The following is a 17,748-nucleotide window of genomic DNA, read 5'->3' on the forward strand; positions in this document are numbered from 1 at the left end:
GGAACTTAGTCTCCTAGTCCATTATCGAGATAAAATCGGCTGAAATTGGGTTAGACTAGAGAGAGATAGATTACCTTTTCGATCTTTTTATTTTTCTTATACGTACAGAAAAACTATGCCGCTTTCTGATTTTTCTGATAGCTCAAAACGTGCTTGACTGACACGGAGGGCAAGGAAGCTTTTTAAACAGCTCAGATCCAAAGTCAATACTGATAATAGAAGTCCAAGTAAACGGCACGTGGTATGGGTTTTAGCAAAGTTGACAAAATCAAACTAACACGAGCCATCGCGACGTGACATTGGTCGTGTCGCGTCGCTGGGGCAAGGACATTGCCAATGAAATGAAAAATCATTCTTTCGTAACCTCTATGATTGAACAGATGGAAATTAAAATCATCCTTCTAATAAGAAAAAAAAAAAAAAAAAATTAAAAATAAATTATAATTTTTTTTGAACACGATGCGGAGAGGAATCCCACAAAGATTCTAAAAAATAAATGGAAAATAATTATAGAGATAAGACTTAGAATTCTCTCGGCTTAATGGTAAGATACTAAGGTAAGGCGATGGAAATACGAATACATCCTGAGAAAAATGTTTAGGTACGATATTCGTACCGAATCTATTCTTTCTGAAATACTTGGACAAAATTCATCATTTTCTAAGCGAATAAATGGAACTATATCCCGACCTTGAAAATGTCTGTTTCCAAAGTTTACATTTACCAAGGAACTGTCGAAAATTTCTGCCTGTAAATTGCATTAATTTTTCCTCTGATTTTACGCAAAAGATAAGACAATTTGGGATGGAATTGGACATTCACATCCAATGTAATGAAAGTAAAGTAAATTTTGAATGAAATCTGGGTTCGGCAACACCATATTTGATATTTTTTGATTTTCTTATTGTTAGTCGAGGTTTTGTGTAAAAGGACTAAAAGGTATTTGGTAGATTGATACACCTTATTTATTTATCCACAAAGTTCAGGAAGTATCACGAGTATCGTAAAATGGAACATTGTAAAAGTAGCAACAAAATAAATAGCTTGAGTACCATTTACCATTCGGAAGGATAGAGTGGAATTACATTCCTAAGTCTAGAAACGACGAATTGGACGCGTTTCTATCAAACGGGACTATGTGCATTTAGACATGAGCCCTGAGACTCATAAGAATACATGTATAACAGGGCTCACGTCATAATGCACATAGTTCCGTTTGATAGAAATACGTCCAATTCACGAAACGCCAAACCGGCGATCAAGCCCCTTGATTCAGGAAGCAGTTAGAAATACAGCAACGAACAGATGGAGGTTTTAATTTATGCAAAACCCTATCAGATCCGATCAGAACCAGGTTGTGATTAGCTGGCTTCAACTTTGAAAATTCAAGGAATCCATTCAGTTTCTGATTTGTTTTTTTTTTTTTTTTTTTTTTTTTCATAATGGTTTGAAGCATGTGATGTGAGGAATCCCGTGACGTAGTCAGTAAATCAGTGAGTCGGGTCCACCAAAAATGGAAAAGGAAAAGAAAGGGCCGTTAATGAGTAATCAAGCTCGTAGGCGGCTTAGATAACTCCTACAAAGATCTGCTATCGTGAAAGCAAAACGTTGGCCTATGACCTGAAACCGAGGATTAGAGGTTTCACGACTCGGAAGAAACTAGGACCCCTGACATTGTATCAAACTCGCCGCTGATTTTTTCCGTTTTTTGCGGACGGCACGCGATACCTATCGCGGAAATCTTAGCTTTATCGTTTGTAGTCGTGAGTTCCGACCCGTTGAAATTACCCATAACGTGTCAAATTACACAGCTTGTCCGGTGGAACAGTGTACATGGCACTGAAGAGATGACAATCTTATCGCATGAACTACGATAGAATCGATACTCTCTCAACAACGCACTGGGAAATTCACTTAATTGATTCGATATATTGCTGTTTGAGCAGACAATAAAATAAATTAATTTGCGCCACTGAACTTTCCGTAATCCTAAACTGCAAAGTTTGAGCTTTGAGCTGAATCTAGTAACTGCAGCTAGTGATTACCAGCTCTGCGTTGAAAGTCTTGAATCGTGATTAAAAATGAATATCGAATTTTTTTATATCGATATTTTAAATGTGAATATATGTACAACTGCAACATTCTCCTCGATCTTTCCATAATCAGGTTCCATTCACCAAGTTGTAAGAACCTTATAACTATTGCGTGAATTTTCTGAAATTTTTCGTTATCACACTGGAAAAAAAACATACTGGATCTAGAGTCCAGACTCTTAAAAATATCGACAAGAAAAAGTGCTCTTGATTCAATCAGAATCTAGCTTAAACCAAGAACCAATCCTCTTAATTTAAGCGGATTTCGTTTTGATTCAAGCAAAAATCCGATTGAATCAAGAGTATTTTTTCTTGTCAATGTTTTCAGGAGTCTGGACTCCAATGTGGTTTTTTTCCAGTGCAGCGTTAAAAAATCATAAAGAATATTCAGTAAATGTTTCAATGAAGTACAAACATTTGCTTTAATCATGGATGAAACTTCAGCGGAGATTTTAAGACACCGCAACCTTGAAATGCCCTTTCTGCGCCCAGTGCTTCAAATGTCCATACAAACGTATTTCTACCAAACGGAAGTATTTGCATTATGACGTGAGCCCGGTTATGCATACATTCTTATGGGTCTCATGGCTCATGTCTTAATGCACATAGTTTCGTTTGGCAGAAATACGTTCTTATGACGTTTTTCCTTAGCTCGGCAACGAATACATTCTCCGAGTCACCGAACGCGAATGTTGCACTTTCATTGCATCGGCTGTCACATTCTACCAACCCAACCAACCGAAGCGCTTCCGAATGTGCTCCCTAATCCCCTCGCCCGCCATGTAAATGTTAATTGAGCCATCTATTTTCAAAACGACGATCCTGGAGATTTTTGATAGGTTAACGTATAAACCACCGGAGATCAACAGCGTAATAGATTTATACCTGTCACAGCGGGTAAACCATCCAGATTTATCAAGTTTTAAAAATTCTCTCCGTGCGGCGGTAAAGGACAGACACTGATGCGCTAAGAAAAAACGACGTATGAACCTCCAGATGTCGTCAAACTTTCTTCGACAAATCATGAATTTTCCGGAAAATCCTTGGACACTTTCCTCCTAATTTTACAGAAAATTGAAGCGCGGGATGCAGAGAGGGAATTTCTTGGTTGCGCTGAAAAAAAAGTGATGTTGATTTAACATCCTGGATGTAAAAAAATTTGTGTGAGAACTTACAAAATGCTGAATTGCCCGCTATAGCAGTTAGTTTTACATATTGACATTGCAGCAGTAACTGCTGTAGCGGTATTACTTCAGCATTTTGAAAGTTTCTGCACACTTTTTTTTTTACATTCAGGATATTAAATCAACATCACTTTTTTTTCGGTGTGCGATTTCTCAAAATTTCTGCCACCTTCTCATCCATTATGATTAAAGCAAATGTATGTAATCCTTGTAACTTTTACTAAAATTCTTTATGATTTTACAATGCTGAAAACAGATACCGCAACCGCGAGAAATGCATTTCCTGCATCCAACGCCTCAATTTCTTTCGTAATTCGATCCGAAGTGACTGAAAATATCAACGAAGGGTATTCATGACTTGCCCCAAAAATAAGTTACTTCGATGAGCAACGCTCGAATGTCCATACGTCGGTTTCCCTTAGCACGGCAGGAGAGAGGTCACGTGATGTCGATCGCTCTTTTTTTCCATTAACCTATGAGTCGAAGGATTAAACCAAGGAGTAGGAATTATTCCTGATGGGTTAGCCTCTGTGACAGTTCACTCGTGGCGGTGAAAAATGTGACGTCATAGTGTGTTTAACGGACTGGAATGAGATTGTGATCGGATGCTTCTCTTTGTTACAGATCTGCTGAACACAGCCCGGGAGTTTTTTGAACCAGGAGTCACATCTTTTACTCAGATTCTCTTCGATGTTGCAAGAAAACAACTGATCGTCGGAGCCAGGTAAGAAAATCACTCATCTCGACGTTTCACATGTGTCTTAAGTAGAGATAATTTTTTTTTCCCCCGTAAGGATCGCGTCTTAGTTAATTATTCACATACGCAAGAGAAACTCATAGAGAAAAAAACGATTGTTGCTCCTGCAATATACTTATCTCGGATACTTGGTCCTCCACCCGGTCGGATTCTTGAGCCTCAGAAATCATAGAGTTATACGGAGTTCAGAGCTCTTGTGGAAATTGAGATACGCCCTTACGGGAGAATAGCAACGATTTCCCGTAAACGATCACCTTTGGACGTATTTCCATCGAACGGAACTGTGCATTATGACGTGAGCCCTGTTATGCACATATTCTTATAGGTCTGAGGGCTCATGACTTAATGCACATTGCTCCGTTTGATAGAAATACGTCCATTTGAAATCTTTTAAAGGATGAATTATCTCCAATCACAGATCTACTCCCCTACAATCAACAGAAATACAAACCCACAGTGGCGTGGCGTGAATAATCGATTATCGATATCTCGCCATTTGAAGCTACGGTAAAGAATCGATTACTAAGGTGTTCGCTGCGAACACCCTGATAATCGATCTTTTTTCGTAGGTTTAAATGGCATAACAATCGATATATCGCAATTCACGCCACGCCACTGCAAACCCACTTACATGCGATGAACCCAATGTTACTACCAAAATTCTGAAACTCTTATAGCTCCGTTTGATAGATTTACGTCCATTTGAAATCCCTTAAAGGATGAATTATCTCCAATTACAGATCTACTCCCCTACAATCAACAGAAATACAAACCCACTTACATGCGCTGAACCCAATCCTACTACCAAAATTCTGAAACTCTTCACCTCTCTTAATTTAAAAATCTAAATTTTCGTATATACTCCCATTTTCAAAATTCTCTGTAAAGACGTTAATAGCCTGTGACGCTGAATGTCTTAAATTATACTAACTAACTAACTAACTAACTAACTCATGCCCTTGCTTTCAAGTCAACCAACAGAACCCACCTGTAGATTGAGCCTCGAACTATTGATTAGATAAAACCGGCGACGAATCATATTTGCAAAGGCTTAGGGGTGCTAAAGTCAACGAGAGAATCGCAACTCGAGGGCTTGCATTCACGATCACGATTAGCTGTCTGAATCATCATTCGAAAGTGACATCTTCACTTTCATAAGAACGGCACACATCCGAATTTTGAGACGAGCCCTGAAGTCCATCCAACTCCATACACGTAAGGGATACACGAGAATTCAGTTACGTGCTTTTGTCAGAATGAACGACATGAGGTACGACTAGCGGAGCTGCGAGCCTCTTCTCCTCAAGTGGATGATTCCCCTATCAAGTGAGTCGCAGGCTCTCGAAACCAACCGTCTGACGGTGCATTGTTGACTCGGTTTTGCTATTTTAATAAAACTGACTCCTCAGTTCGACCGAGTCTGGAGTGAGATAATTCCTCAAGTGGTTGTCGTCAAGTGCAGTGCTGCTGTGCTAACGAAAAAAAGTCGTAAGAACATTCAAATATTGTCAAATTGCACCAGATTTTAGTCTGAATAATACTTTATGGTGAGAAATTTTCTCTAGTGAAAGTTTCGACCCGATTCCAAAGCTCGTTTTGACGAAATAGCGTCGCAAAGTTTAAATTGTATTACTGTTGACGAATCTTAATATTTTGAGGTTCTTTGATTGAAAAAACAACCCAAGATTATATATTTTCCTGGCGTGAGGCATTGTATCATCACTTGGACGTATTTCTGTCAAACGGAACTAAGCGCCAATTTGAGTTCCTTTTGAGGAATTTTGAGTGCCGGATAGCGCGTTCGCGTTCTGTCAAACGGAACTAAGCGCCATGGAAAAGCATTGCGAGTATAGGAACGAATGAGCCCGACGCCCGGTTCCGCCGCCAATCCAAGCCGCCTCTACCTTCCCACCCCGATGGCGCTTAGTTCCGTTCGACAGAAATACGTCCATTTGTCCTTTGCAATTAGGAACTACAAGTACGGCTCATACGTAAAAACACGTACATGCGCAGACCGAGCCAAAAATTGTAGTTCCTAATTGCAAAATATAGTCCAGTTGATATTTTTGTGCCCCGAAAAGTAAAACGGAATCAACCAAAATTCATTTTTCAACGGACAAACTTCAAAATATCAGCATAATCGTAATAAATGTAAACTTTGCGAAGCTGTAATACCAAACCAAGCACCGGCTAACATTTTGACGAACTCTTTCATCACATAGTATTATCTAGGCCACGGTAAAATGAGGTCCCTGAAATTCCCTAAAAAGAGACACAAAAAGGCCATTTTTTGACAGACTGTTTTTTAATACTTTACACTGAAAAAAAAAAGAATCTTAAATCTGCCGTCAAGAAGTATCTTTTCTAGAATCACGAATTTTGCTGTTTAATATAAACTACTTTTTTGCTTAACCCAAGCCTTCTTTCCCTTGCACCAAGAAAAATTCAGCTTAAATCAAGAAAAATAAAATGCTTGGTGTCAAATTCAAGAGTCATCACGCTTGAGCCATGCACATTTTTTTTTTATTTCAGTTTAGATCAAAGTGCCCACAGAACTATTTAAAAACTGCAAGGAAAATATTTACAAGTTTCCCTGAAAAAGTTTTTTTATCCAAAGAAATGTGGCATGGTCTGCGGGCGCATACGGCGTTCTTCCTTACTTAGCAAGACAAGAGAGGCTCTCCACTCGATTGAAGTCATACGTAGGTGTCACCGAAGAGGGATCTTTATCTCGCTCTCTCGATTCCAGGTGTTGGATACATTTATATAACCGGGAGAAAAAGTTATTGCGTATCTTTCACTCTCCCTTAACATTCAGATTTTTATTATTTGTGTAATTGAAGGGACAAAGAGAATTAATATTGGCCTATTTCTGGGAGGAGCTATCTCCGCACTTTTTATAAGTAAGCTTCGATTGGAAGTTATTCTCAGAGAATTTTGAAGAGAATTTGCAGTTCAATCGATGACACTCGGCGAAAGTGTAGTCTCGTGGGCGTAACTGATGCCCCCCTCCCCCTCAAGATGGTCCTCTCCCAAAGGTGGATCAGGAAGCGAAGATGGCATGCCTATCCTCTTCCTCGGTAGGAAACAAAATGCGAAAGAGAGAGAGAGAGAAAAGAATGGAAATCGGAGAAAAGGAAACAAATAGGCGCATTCTGAACAAATAAGTGCATGTCGTGATTTCTGTCTTGATTCTTGAACCATCGTTTGATTCGCCAATCTACTTGCCTATTTGAATCTGTTGGTTCTCCTCTAGCTCACATCTAGTCGAAAATTTTGAGTAAACTTTAAAAGCACTATTAAGAATCATATCCTTTGCTTGAGTTGTCTAGGTGCCTCATTCTATGTCATTATTCATTGTTCCTATTTAAACGGCTCCTCGAGTTAAGGAGAACACATACGGTTTACATTGTGATTAAAAGGAATTCAAGGAGATCTTTGACGTAGCTTCTTTGTAATTAAAATTATAATGTACCTCGAAAATAATAAAAGCAGGACAATGACTCTGAAAATGGATCCTGGCAAGCGACTACGATAATTTGCCTCGCAAAAATCACAAAACACGGAAGAAGTAATTTCAATGTTTTGAAATTTGAGACAGGTGCAAATTTACCTTAAAATTCACAAAACATGCATCATATTTCCTTTTTTATTTTGTGCTTTCTCTGGCGATAAATTATTGTAAAGGAACCTCGTGAAGATGCATCTCCCGAGTTATACTGCTGAATTTCACTCAAGATTCATTTATGTAGTTGTTCTCATTAAGGTGCTATGGTCAAGCCCAGTGTTCAAAACTCACCTTTGAGTTTTAGCAGCCATGTGGCGCATCAAGCCCGATTTTTAGGCGCCATTGAAGTTTTTTAGGGGCCAAATTGACTTTTTGCCTGTTACCTTTAGTGAAAAGTTAGACGCAAGATGTTTTCGTATCAGAAGTAGTAAGTAGCTGTAACTTGGGGAAGACAAAAGCACTGAGAATGAAATCGCGAAGAATAGAAATAGCAGGCTTTCACTTGAAGTGCTGAAAATTCTGAGTTTCTTCAATTCAAATAGATTTGTTTTCCTTTCTTTATGTGACTTCCTGTGAAAATCCAGATATTTAGGGGGCATTTTTTATCGGCCACGTTGGCGCAGAGCTTTCATTTTTTAGGCGCCATAGTCGATTTTTTAGGCGCATTTGGCGCGTTGTTCCAGTGGGCAAGCCTTCCTCAACCCTCCTATAATCAAACTTTAAACCAAATGAAGCCTCCTTGGAGAAGATTTGTTTGAAAAATGACTGTAAATACGAGCCTACGCGTGCGTTTAATCATGACAGAAATCATGTAGCTATAGAAAAACGGGCTCATTGCAAAACTTCATTCAATAATCCTCAATATCCCAACGGGACTTTCACATCTCAATCAACTTGGTAACTCTAAAGCGAAACTACAAAAACGGCACAAATTTCATTTACTCGTGAGCCTTTGAAAGCCTGCTTTAATAGCAAAATCAAGGTTCGTGATCCGATGTTACGTAGGCGAGTACTCCACCATCATTGAGCGGACCGTTGGAATAGAGTGACGAGAACGCATGCACACTCCCTCACGCACAGCGTATTATACGAGCACACATTAATATCATATCCAGGCATCGATGGCTCACGACTCCCAGCATCGCACCGAAGTGACGCATCAGTCATCGTCCATCTCTTCCGCGCCGGGCCCTGTCTTTTTCGCGCTTGCCGTCCTAAGAAAAAACCTCGCGTGAGCAGCCAGACATTGCCAAATGCACTGGAAAAAATAACACCTTGGATCTAGAGTCCAGACTCTTTAAAACATCGACAAGAAAAATACTCTTAATTCAATCAGATTTTTGCTTAAATCAAGAACCAAGCGGATTTCGTTTTGATTCAAGCTAAAATCCGATTGAATCAAAAGTATTTTTTCTTGTTAATGTTTTCAAGAGTCTGGACTCTCGATCCAATGTGTTTTTTTTTTCCGGTGTGCCTCTCTAATCCTTATATTTTTTATTTAATATTGAGGCCGCCCCTTAATGGAGAATTTGCAGGTATCTGAAAGTTTGAGAATTTCATCTTTAAAATGATACCTCTAAGAAAACTGAGTACTAGGATATCCTTGGTTTGTAAATTAAACAATTATTGCGAGAACTATGACAAAATAACCTAATCTACGAAAATACATGTGTTTAAATGGAAAATGCCGCCAGATGACGTCATAAGGCGGCACATTTTTTCACTTTTAAATCTATTTTTCTCTAATTCATACCTCGTCCTGAGGCTCGTTCCTTGCAAGTTTCCTGAATAATGTGTGTATTTGGAAGAAATTTGGCAACCTTCGAATGTTCATAAGGCCTTATTTCTTACAAGGCCCTCATCTCCGACTTACGGCCGCAATTTATTAGGCCACGATTCGCGCCCTGGCCTCATAATATTCAAACACGTGGCGCCGGATCGATGAGAAAATCGAATTTTGAGTCGTCATCATCAAGCTGCATAAACGATTGTTTTAAAATTCAAGCATAGCTAAAATTGCATGATTATCAAAGTGAAGGAGCAATTTTTTTTAAGCACTATTTATTTTGCCGCCAGGATAATAAAATCTGCATTATGAATTAATGAAATCCATGATACAATTCTATCAACACCCAAGCAGAAATTGCATAATCATCAAATTTCAGGAAAACCATCATTACACTTTTAAAATGAGTGCTGCTCTGCTTTCTGCTTATTTTTAGTAGGTGAGCAAGTTTCTTAGGAAAATTGAAGAAAGTGAGTCGAATAATTTTAATTCTAGACCTCAGCTTCTTGATGATTAATTACAAAGGGTGCCGCAAATAAACAGCTGAATTCATAGGGGTTTCACCTAGGTATACCCTAGTTACACTTGATTCCTCGGGTAAACCAAAAATTACCCAAAAACAAAATGAGTAGGTGATTGCCAGAGCGTAATCAACAAGATTTAGTATTACATCGATGCCATTTTTGTGAGTCACATCTAATAAGCATTCAGATCCGTATACGTCAATGCACTTTATCGGAGACTCAAACGCAAAGATAGAAAAAACAACTAAACTGTTTTTCGCCTCACTGGAGTATTTAAACCAAAGTTTAAAGCTTCGATAAGATAAATATACTGTTTTTTAGAGGAAACCATGTATTTCCTGATACTGTTGGTTTCCTGTGATCATGGAAAAGTATTAAAGTAACCTATCGTTAGTGCATGGAGCAACTCAAAACGCATGAAAGTCTGAATAAAGACTTTTCATACACGGAGAAAAAAACTTCGTGATTGGGACCCGAAGTTGAGGTCATGTGGATCTCTGAAGTTTTCGGATTACGTTTCTAAAAACTTGAGGTCCAGCTGCCGAAGTTCAGGTCAGACATCTGAAGTATTTCGATGGATACCGAAGGGTTTGTTTCACACATCATGAAGTACTCCGGTACATACCGAAGTGCCTCGATGTCTGACCCGAACTTCGGCAGCTTGACCTCAAATTTTCGGATGCGAGATCAGAAAACTTTAGAGATCAATATGCAACTTCGGGTCCCATGCACGAAGTTTTTTTCTCAGTGTAAGACGTACCAAAGATATGAAATTTGATGTAAAATTTACACATATAATTGATAATAGGAGGATAATTTGAATTTCTCTCCTCATAGGAGAGAAATTTAAATTTGATCATTGACATTTCGCCTGTCCGAAGAAATTTTCCGCGATATAACAATTTGACAGCCACGGTCAACATGAGTGCTATAGCGGATGCTCACGCATAGTACAATGCGAGGTTGGAGCCAAGTGATTGGCGAACCGCAGCGGGGTCATAACCCGAGCGGCTCCAGCTATCTACGATGCGATCCCGGGTGATTGATTGGGTTTACCATAGTTATTACTCAAAATGAGGGCTATCAAGGCGCGCTGCGATTTCACCCGCAATCGGAGAGCTGAACTACCGATTGGCGGCTAAAGTGAGTGGAGCCATGGATTTAGTGGCGCCGTTTAAGGATGCAGGCAAGTGGGCAGTTGCGCTCTTCCACCTCTGTGAAAATATGAGCCGTTTAGGATCAAAAATATGTACGGTCATCTTTCTTCTTGTTAAAATGAGTCCCGCTTAGAATGATAATCGTTTACGGGAAGCATTTTAGATTGAGGATGTGAGGTTTTGCAATTGAATAATTGGACGCAGGATATGTAAACAGGGACAAATATTGATTTCTGGCAAAAATGAGCTGAGAGATGGGTTTTTTGCCTTTTCTAGAAGGAATCGCGCTTGTATCGATCTGAAGTTCATGAGATCACGGAAGTGGAAAATAAAAGTGAGGATAGCAGTAGCTAGCTGTGCAATTCGTCGTCTCCTGAACGAAAGAACGTAACTCCATTTCAATGTTGCCAAATTTCCCCTCGCAAATTGCCTATTAATCAAGAGAATCTTGGGCATTTCTGACGGAAAATTTCCCTGATTTTACTCTAGATTCCAAGCAAAAAACAGACTAATTTTGGATGAAAATTGCATACGTACATTTTTGTAAAATAAATTAATTGTTCGAGTCAATTTGGCAACCTTGGAATGAAGTTACGTTTCTTCGTGCTGGAATCGACGAATTGCCTCACATGAATATCCAGTGCTCCCATTTTCTGGAATCAATTCCGGAATTCGGAGTTTTTTAAAGAATCGGAACTTTTTCCGGGATCTTCGGAATCCCCGGAACTTTCAGCTATTTTCGGAATCTCCTCAAAATTTCCGGTTTTTCCCAGTTTGACCATTTATTTGACCAAATTTAGGTACTTTTTGATCAAATTTGACGATCTTCGAAACTAGATCCGTGGGTATTTCGGAATTTTTTCCCGAAATTATGGAACAACCTCGGAATTTTTCCAGGAACTTTGGCAAATCGGAATATGTTTCCGGAAATCGGAATTATTTCGGAATCTTTTGTTAGAATAAAATGGCAGCACTGTGAACCTGAGCCCGGAGAATTTGTTGATGAGCTCGCACTGAAACTGATAGGATCAAATCGGTTTGGTCAAAGCCCGGCTTATTCGCCTTGGTAATCTGCGAATGGGTTCAAACACGCTGACACCACTTGAAACAGTTTCGCACATAGGTTGGCCTTGAAATTTCATCGTAGGCCCATTCGCCCAAGAGCTTGTCCGTCTTTTATCCCGTCAACGATCACGATGGGAAAGATTTTAAGCCGATAATCGGGCAAAGCCTTCTCGACCCCAGCCTGCCAAACTTATTCAAAATATTCGAGCTCCTGCTGAAATCTTTTCGACAAGTGCCGTTCTGTTGATCAGTTGGATTGCATTTGGCAAAAAGGAACCAAGAGCATTCCAATGTTGCTAATATTGTGCAACTTTTGCCCCTTGCAAATATAGACTGTCATCGAAACAAATTTTATCTTTACTCCCAATAAACTATAAATTCAAGACAAAAATTACCTTTGTCAAAATTTGTTCCGTGATTTCAGTAATTTGATTGCAACAAATGTGAACTGCACAACCCCAGCAACATTGTAATGCTCCAGGTTCCTTTTTGCAAAATGTAATCCAGTTGAAAAATTACAAGTGCTAATACGGGGGTTGGGAGTGCTATGACCTCAGTTAAAAATTCCGAAATTCGGCCCTGATTATTTAAAAATCCAAATTGTTCGTTCAATTTTGCAAGACACGGCACCAATGGCGCCGAAATCGAGACCTACGCAAGCCATTCTGCTGTGCTACGGGCGAACGCCGTATGAACATTCGAGAGTCGCCAAATTTCCTCCGATGAAATCTTTATCGTTGAGAAAAATTACCAGTATTTTTCCTTGAAATTTTCAGACTTTTTAGATCAAATTACAAACAAAATTACCTGAGAAATTGAATGAAAAATATTCACAAATGGATTGCATTTTGCAAAAAGGAGCCACTAGCATTGCAATGTTGCTAAGATTGTGCAACTTCTTTTGTCTTGGAGGAAAACCCCGATTATCCATTAATAGTTTCTATTTTACTCGCTAAAAACTGTGAATTTAAGACAAAAATTACCATCTAAATTTCATAGTTTTTCACTATTTCCGCAATTTAATTGCAAAGGACAAAGTTGCACAATCTTAGCATCATTGCAATGCTAGTGGTTTCTTTTTGCAAAATGCAATCCAAATTTTCTTGAAAATTAGTGATTCGTCAAAGGAAATTCGGCGACGCCTGAAGGCTCATACGGCGTACTTCTATAGCACGGCAGCATTGCGCGGCCCCCGACGCTTTGTGAAAGACAATTCGCCGAGGCGATAATTACGATTTCAGGTGCGTCAATTGCGAATAGTTCTGTAGAGAGCGAGAGTCGGACGCGAATCGATGCCCAGCCGACAAAAGCACCCAAGTCCATTTTTTAGCGAGCCCTCGAATGCACTAAGTGACACGAACTCTAGGGCTCATCGCTGAGACACGTTACGTTGTTTCATCCGACGGGCGACGTATAAGAAAAGAGCATCCGCGAGTTAGTTAATAGGGTTTCGGTCCCCGGGGCAAGGCACCTTCGAGGAATGCAGCGCCGTGATTTTCCTGATCGCATCTGGATCCCTTTTTTCCAGCTGACAGTTACTGGGGGCCGCCGACTTTGAAGTCGGACGGAGGAAGGAAATGTATGACTTCATTCGGAAAATGCAAATCTTGCGCAAGGGATCAATAGGAGTGCTTATCACATAGTCTTTTGCAAATCATTGGAAGAGAGGGAGCTGGTTGTACCAGTCGCAGAATCGTGTTTTCAAAATTTGAGGTTACTCAGCTTAGAGCGCCTTCAAATCCCGTGATACTTTCCGCCTTGCTATGCAGTTAGTTTAGTTGCCTATCCGAGCCAAACTCCTAAGGTCACCGAAATCATTGCATGCACTCGTCAATGTGCTAGCTGGTACCATATATCTGTCGCAGGCAAATAGTAAAATTAGGCATTTTGTCAAATGCATAGGCAAATAGTCACATATTCTAACTTAGATTGAAATTCTGCTTCTTTTCCTGATTTTTGACAAAATAATTGATTTTTCCTGTAAGAAAAAATGCTCATTAAAAATTTGCATCGCACAATAGTATTTTAGACCAGTTTTAGCTTTTGCACAGGCGCACTTATCCGAAAACTTTCAGCATGTTATAAAATACAGAATTTTTAGAATCTCATCATTTAAAAATATGAGAGGCAAGTAAAGAGGAAAAGACAAGAAGAGCTCGTAGGTTTGAAGAGATATTTTTCCAAAAAATATTGAAAACTCGCGAGCTTCTCGCCATAAATTCAGAAAATTTTGTAGACCGTCAAAATTTAGCTATCTGCCCAGGCATTTGACAAAATGCCTGATTTCACTGTTTGCCTGCGACATATCCAAGAAGAAAAAAATCTCCGTTTGAATTTCCAGCAGTACAATTAGCATTTCCTCTCTTATTTCTTTACATCTAATTTTGTATACTTTTTATTGAAGCAAAATAGAGTGGAATTTGTCGGCGATTTCTAGTTTCCCGCCACAGGAGGGTTATAGTTTGCATCTCCGTGAAAATCAAACAGACAAGCTCTGTGCTTAATCAAAGTTTATAATGTTTTACTTCTGAATTTTTGGCTAACAAAATATAATTATATGGTTACTTGACTCATTTGAAGTATTTACGCAAAAACAATCTATCTACTATGCATTTTCTCCCACAGATAGACTTTTTTGAATGTCTATACTTACCCTGTAGCTGAGTTCATCGTGTCTCTACCGGCTCACTTCTTGATCCGGTTTTGTGCAATAAAAACCATAGAGCACGACCCTTTGGTGATCTTAGTAGCTTAGCAGAAGAATAGGAAGAGCAAAGGAGGCAAGGCAGGGAGCAAATGGACGTATTTTTGCCAAACGGAACTATGTGCATTAAGCCATGAGCCCCAAGACCCATAAGAATACATGCATGACAGGGCTCATGTCATAATACACATAGTTCCGTTTGGCAGAAATACGTCCAAATGTCCGCGTCACGAGCCAGAGAAGATACAACTGGCGCCAACTCAGATAGCTCCGAGGTAGTTCACCGTCCGTCGCCTGATGTCCTGCACTTACTTAGCTGACCGTTGTCGGACCGTTGAAGAAATGCATTCATTTTCAAATGGATTACATTTTGCAATAAGGAACCACTATCTCTGGCTCGCCCATAAAAGCACATATCTGTGCAGGGAAAGCAATGGCATGTATGCCGTGTCTTAAATGGGCCAGAAATAGTGGTTCCTTATTGCAAAATGTGATCCAAATGTAGTATGAAAATGTGAATTGGCATTATGAGAGTGGAAGTAATTGTTCGCTCCCCCCCTCTCTCCTACCCCCTGCCCTTGCAATGCATATTGAATCCCCTCTTGTTAGAGGGGCAATTTTGATAGATTTTAGAGCATTTTTCGAGACGAATTGAAATTTCGTCCTCTCTCAACACCTTTTGTCGCCCTGGATTTTTTGAAAATGTCTTTCTTAAGGAATTAGATCGATCGTGGGTTGGAGAAAATTTCTTTACCGTTTAAAGGAACGCACTTGCTTTGTTTAGACTTATGGTGAAAAGGAATGATCTCCACTTTTTTGAAAATGTGATTCTTGACATTTTTCCGCGGATGAAATCTAATTTTCTCTAAAATCATTTCCCCGTCTATGTGAGACGGATTTAAAGTTTATTACCTACCAGGAATTATTAGCTGCAGTGCCTTTGTTTTACAAATTTAAAGAAACGGTCTCATATCTAACCGCTCTCAACCCATTCGCAAGATTTAGCATGCTCAATAATTATAACTCTACTGAAACTCGAGGTCGATTCCGTAATCAAAATAGTAATCAAGAGCAATCATTCGGACGCAGTGATTTTCGTCAAAATTTCGTTGTAATGATATACCTTATCTCTAACATTTTCATTATCAACTAAATTCCTGAAACAGTCCTTGTCAGTTCTCGCATGTGATTTTCTGCTCACAAAAAGTAAGTTTTTATTTAAAATCTTTTTCTTTTTCCCGCAAGTTTCCTTTTTTGGTAACACTTAACGTTAAAAATGAACTTTGGTAGTACGTATTTAGGAAATTGCAAAACGCTTGATGATTTTTTTGCGGGGTAACATAAAATGTCCGTCGTCCTTAAAATCAATAATAACATTTTTTTTTTTTTCGCGAGTATGACTTTGTTCAATCCGTTCAACTCAGTCCAGTTGGAAATAATTCAAGAAGTAGCAGTGTACTATACTCGAAATTCAAGTTCATGAGCTATTAAATTGTCTTTATACGAGATATCAAGGGAAAAAATGAAAAACTGGAAAGTTGGTGTGGTTCAATGGAAAATTTGCACGCAATTTTTTTGGCTTCATCTGAAAGTGCTTAAAGAGCTGATTTCACAGTATTTTTTATAAATTTTTTTCGGCTACGGGAAATAGTGTAAAAATATATTTAAAAATGAGAAAATGTGCCGCCTAGTGACGTCATATGGCGGCATTCCCCATTTAAACGCATGCATTTTAGCAGATTCGGTTATTTTGTCGTATGTCCTCAAATAATTGTTCAATTTATGAATCAAGGGTATCCTTGTGTTCAGCTTACTTGGTAACGTCCGTTCAAACACGGAATTCATCAAATTTCAGACACCTGCAAATTCTCCATTGTTACAGTGCTAATCCGAAAATCCTCATATAAACGGTTCCCTCTATCGGCAACACTGTACAAGAGGCTGATTGCTGATTTCTAATTGCTCGAGCGAGGATCAGCCGGGGCGACAGGCGACCCACGCGGGGGCGGCCGCCTCCGCCTGTCCCCCTGTCCCCCACCCGTCCCCCAACCCCCCAACCCAACCCCTCACCCCGCCCACGACCCCCCCTCGCGCACGTGTACCCGAGTACGCGTTCCGTGTGGACGTTTTATGCGTCCCGGGTGATTTTCAGGGCCGATAAGGACGTGTTACATCTCGAGGATCGGCCAGCATGGACCTACCCGAACTCCTGGCCGGGGAGGGGGTCCGGACCGGGGGGTTCTGGATCGGGGTGGTCCGGACGCTCGACTGGAAAAGCTCGGGAGCGAACAAGGGACAATGCGGAATAATTGAACCGATTATTGGTGAACGGGATCGTGTCTGTTTTTCTGATGAGCCCCAAGTCGCTGGTGTTCTTGTGTAACCTGGGGTTCATCTGAAGTGGGACGTGTTTCTTTTTGACAAATAACTCGTTCAATTGGCGTGACGATTTCGCGGCCTGGCCTGGTTCGCTGTTCGTTGTGTTGGTGATGGTGGTTCGATGTCAGGTTGGGAAACGCGTATCTGGTTTCGGAGGTTGAGGGAGTGCTCGATACTCAGAGATAGGATATCCTGAACATCTCGGATGATTCAAGAAATGTTTTCCAAAATTAGTTTTAATCTGCGGTTCAAAATTGCCCATAATTGTTGATTTTTTTTTCTTTTTGGTTGATCAACATTAAAGGAGTCAATCGATTCCTAGTACCATTAACTGTGAAATTTGGACGTTAAAAGTTCGTGAAATATTGACGAAATGTTTGAGTTAGGAAACCAGTTTTAGTTCTTTTTATGTAAAAATTTATGTGTTTCCGTGAAAAAGAGATTCTGGAAAAATTGGTGTCAATTTCATTTTTTTCAAATTCTAAAAATCAGTAATTACTCCCTATTGGTGTGCTAAAAACAAAATATACTACATATGGATTGCAGTTTGCAAAAAGGAACCACTAGCATTGCAATGATGCTAAGATTGTG

At 39.7% G+C, this 17,748-nt stretch overlaps 1 protein-coding gene across 5 annotated transcripts in view; it reads left to right on the plus strand.

Annotated features, from left to right (window-relative positions):
- Positions 1 to 17,748, plus strand: part of Sema5c (Semaphorin 5c) — a 232,364-nt gene that overhangs the window by 157,005 nt on the left and 57,611 nt on the right. For all 5 annotated transcript variants that reach the window (XM_019061175.2, XM_072304568.1, XM_019061176.2 and 2 more), the window contains exon 3: positions 3,902 to 4,001. In XM_019061175.2, the coding sequence (XP_018916720.2) occupies positions 3,902 to 4,001 (100 nt within the window). The remainder of the gene's footprint in view (positions 1 to 3,901; positions 4,002 to 17,748) is intronic.

This window comes from Bemisia tabaci, chromosome 9 (genome assembly GCF_918797505.1).
Source record: "Bemisia tabaci chromosome 9, PGI_BMITA_v3".
Taxonomy (NCBI): domain Eukaryota; kingdom Metazoa; phylum Arthropoda; class Insecta; order Hemiptera; family Aleyrodidae; genus Bemisia; species Bemisia tabaci.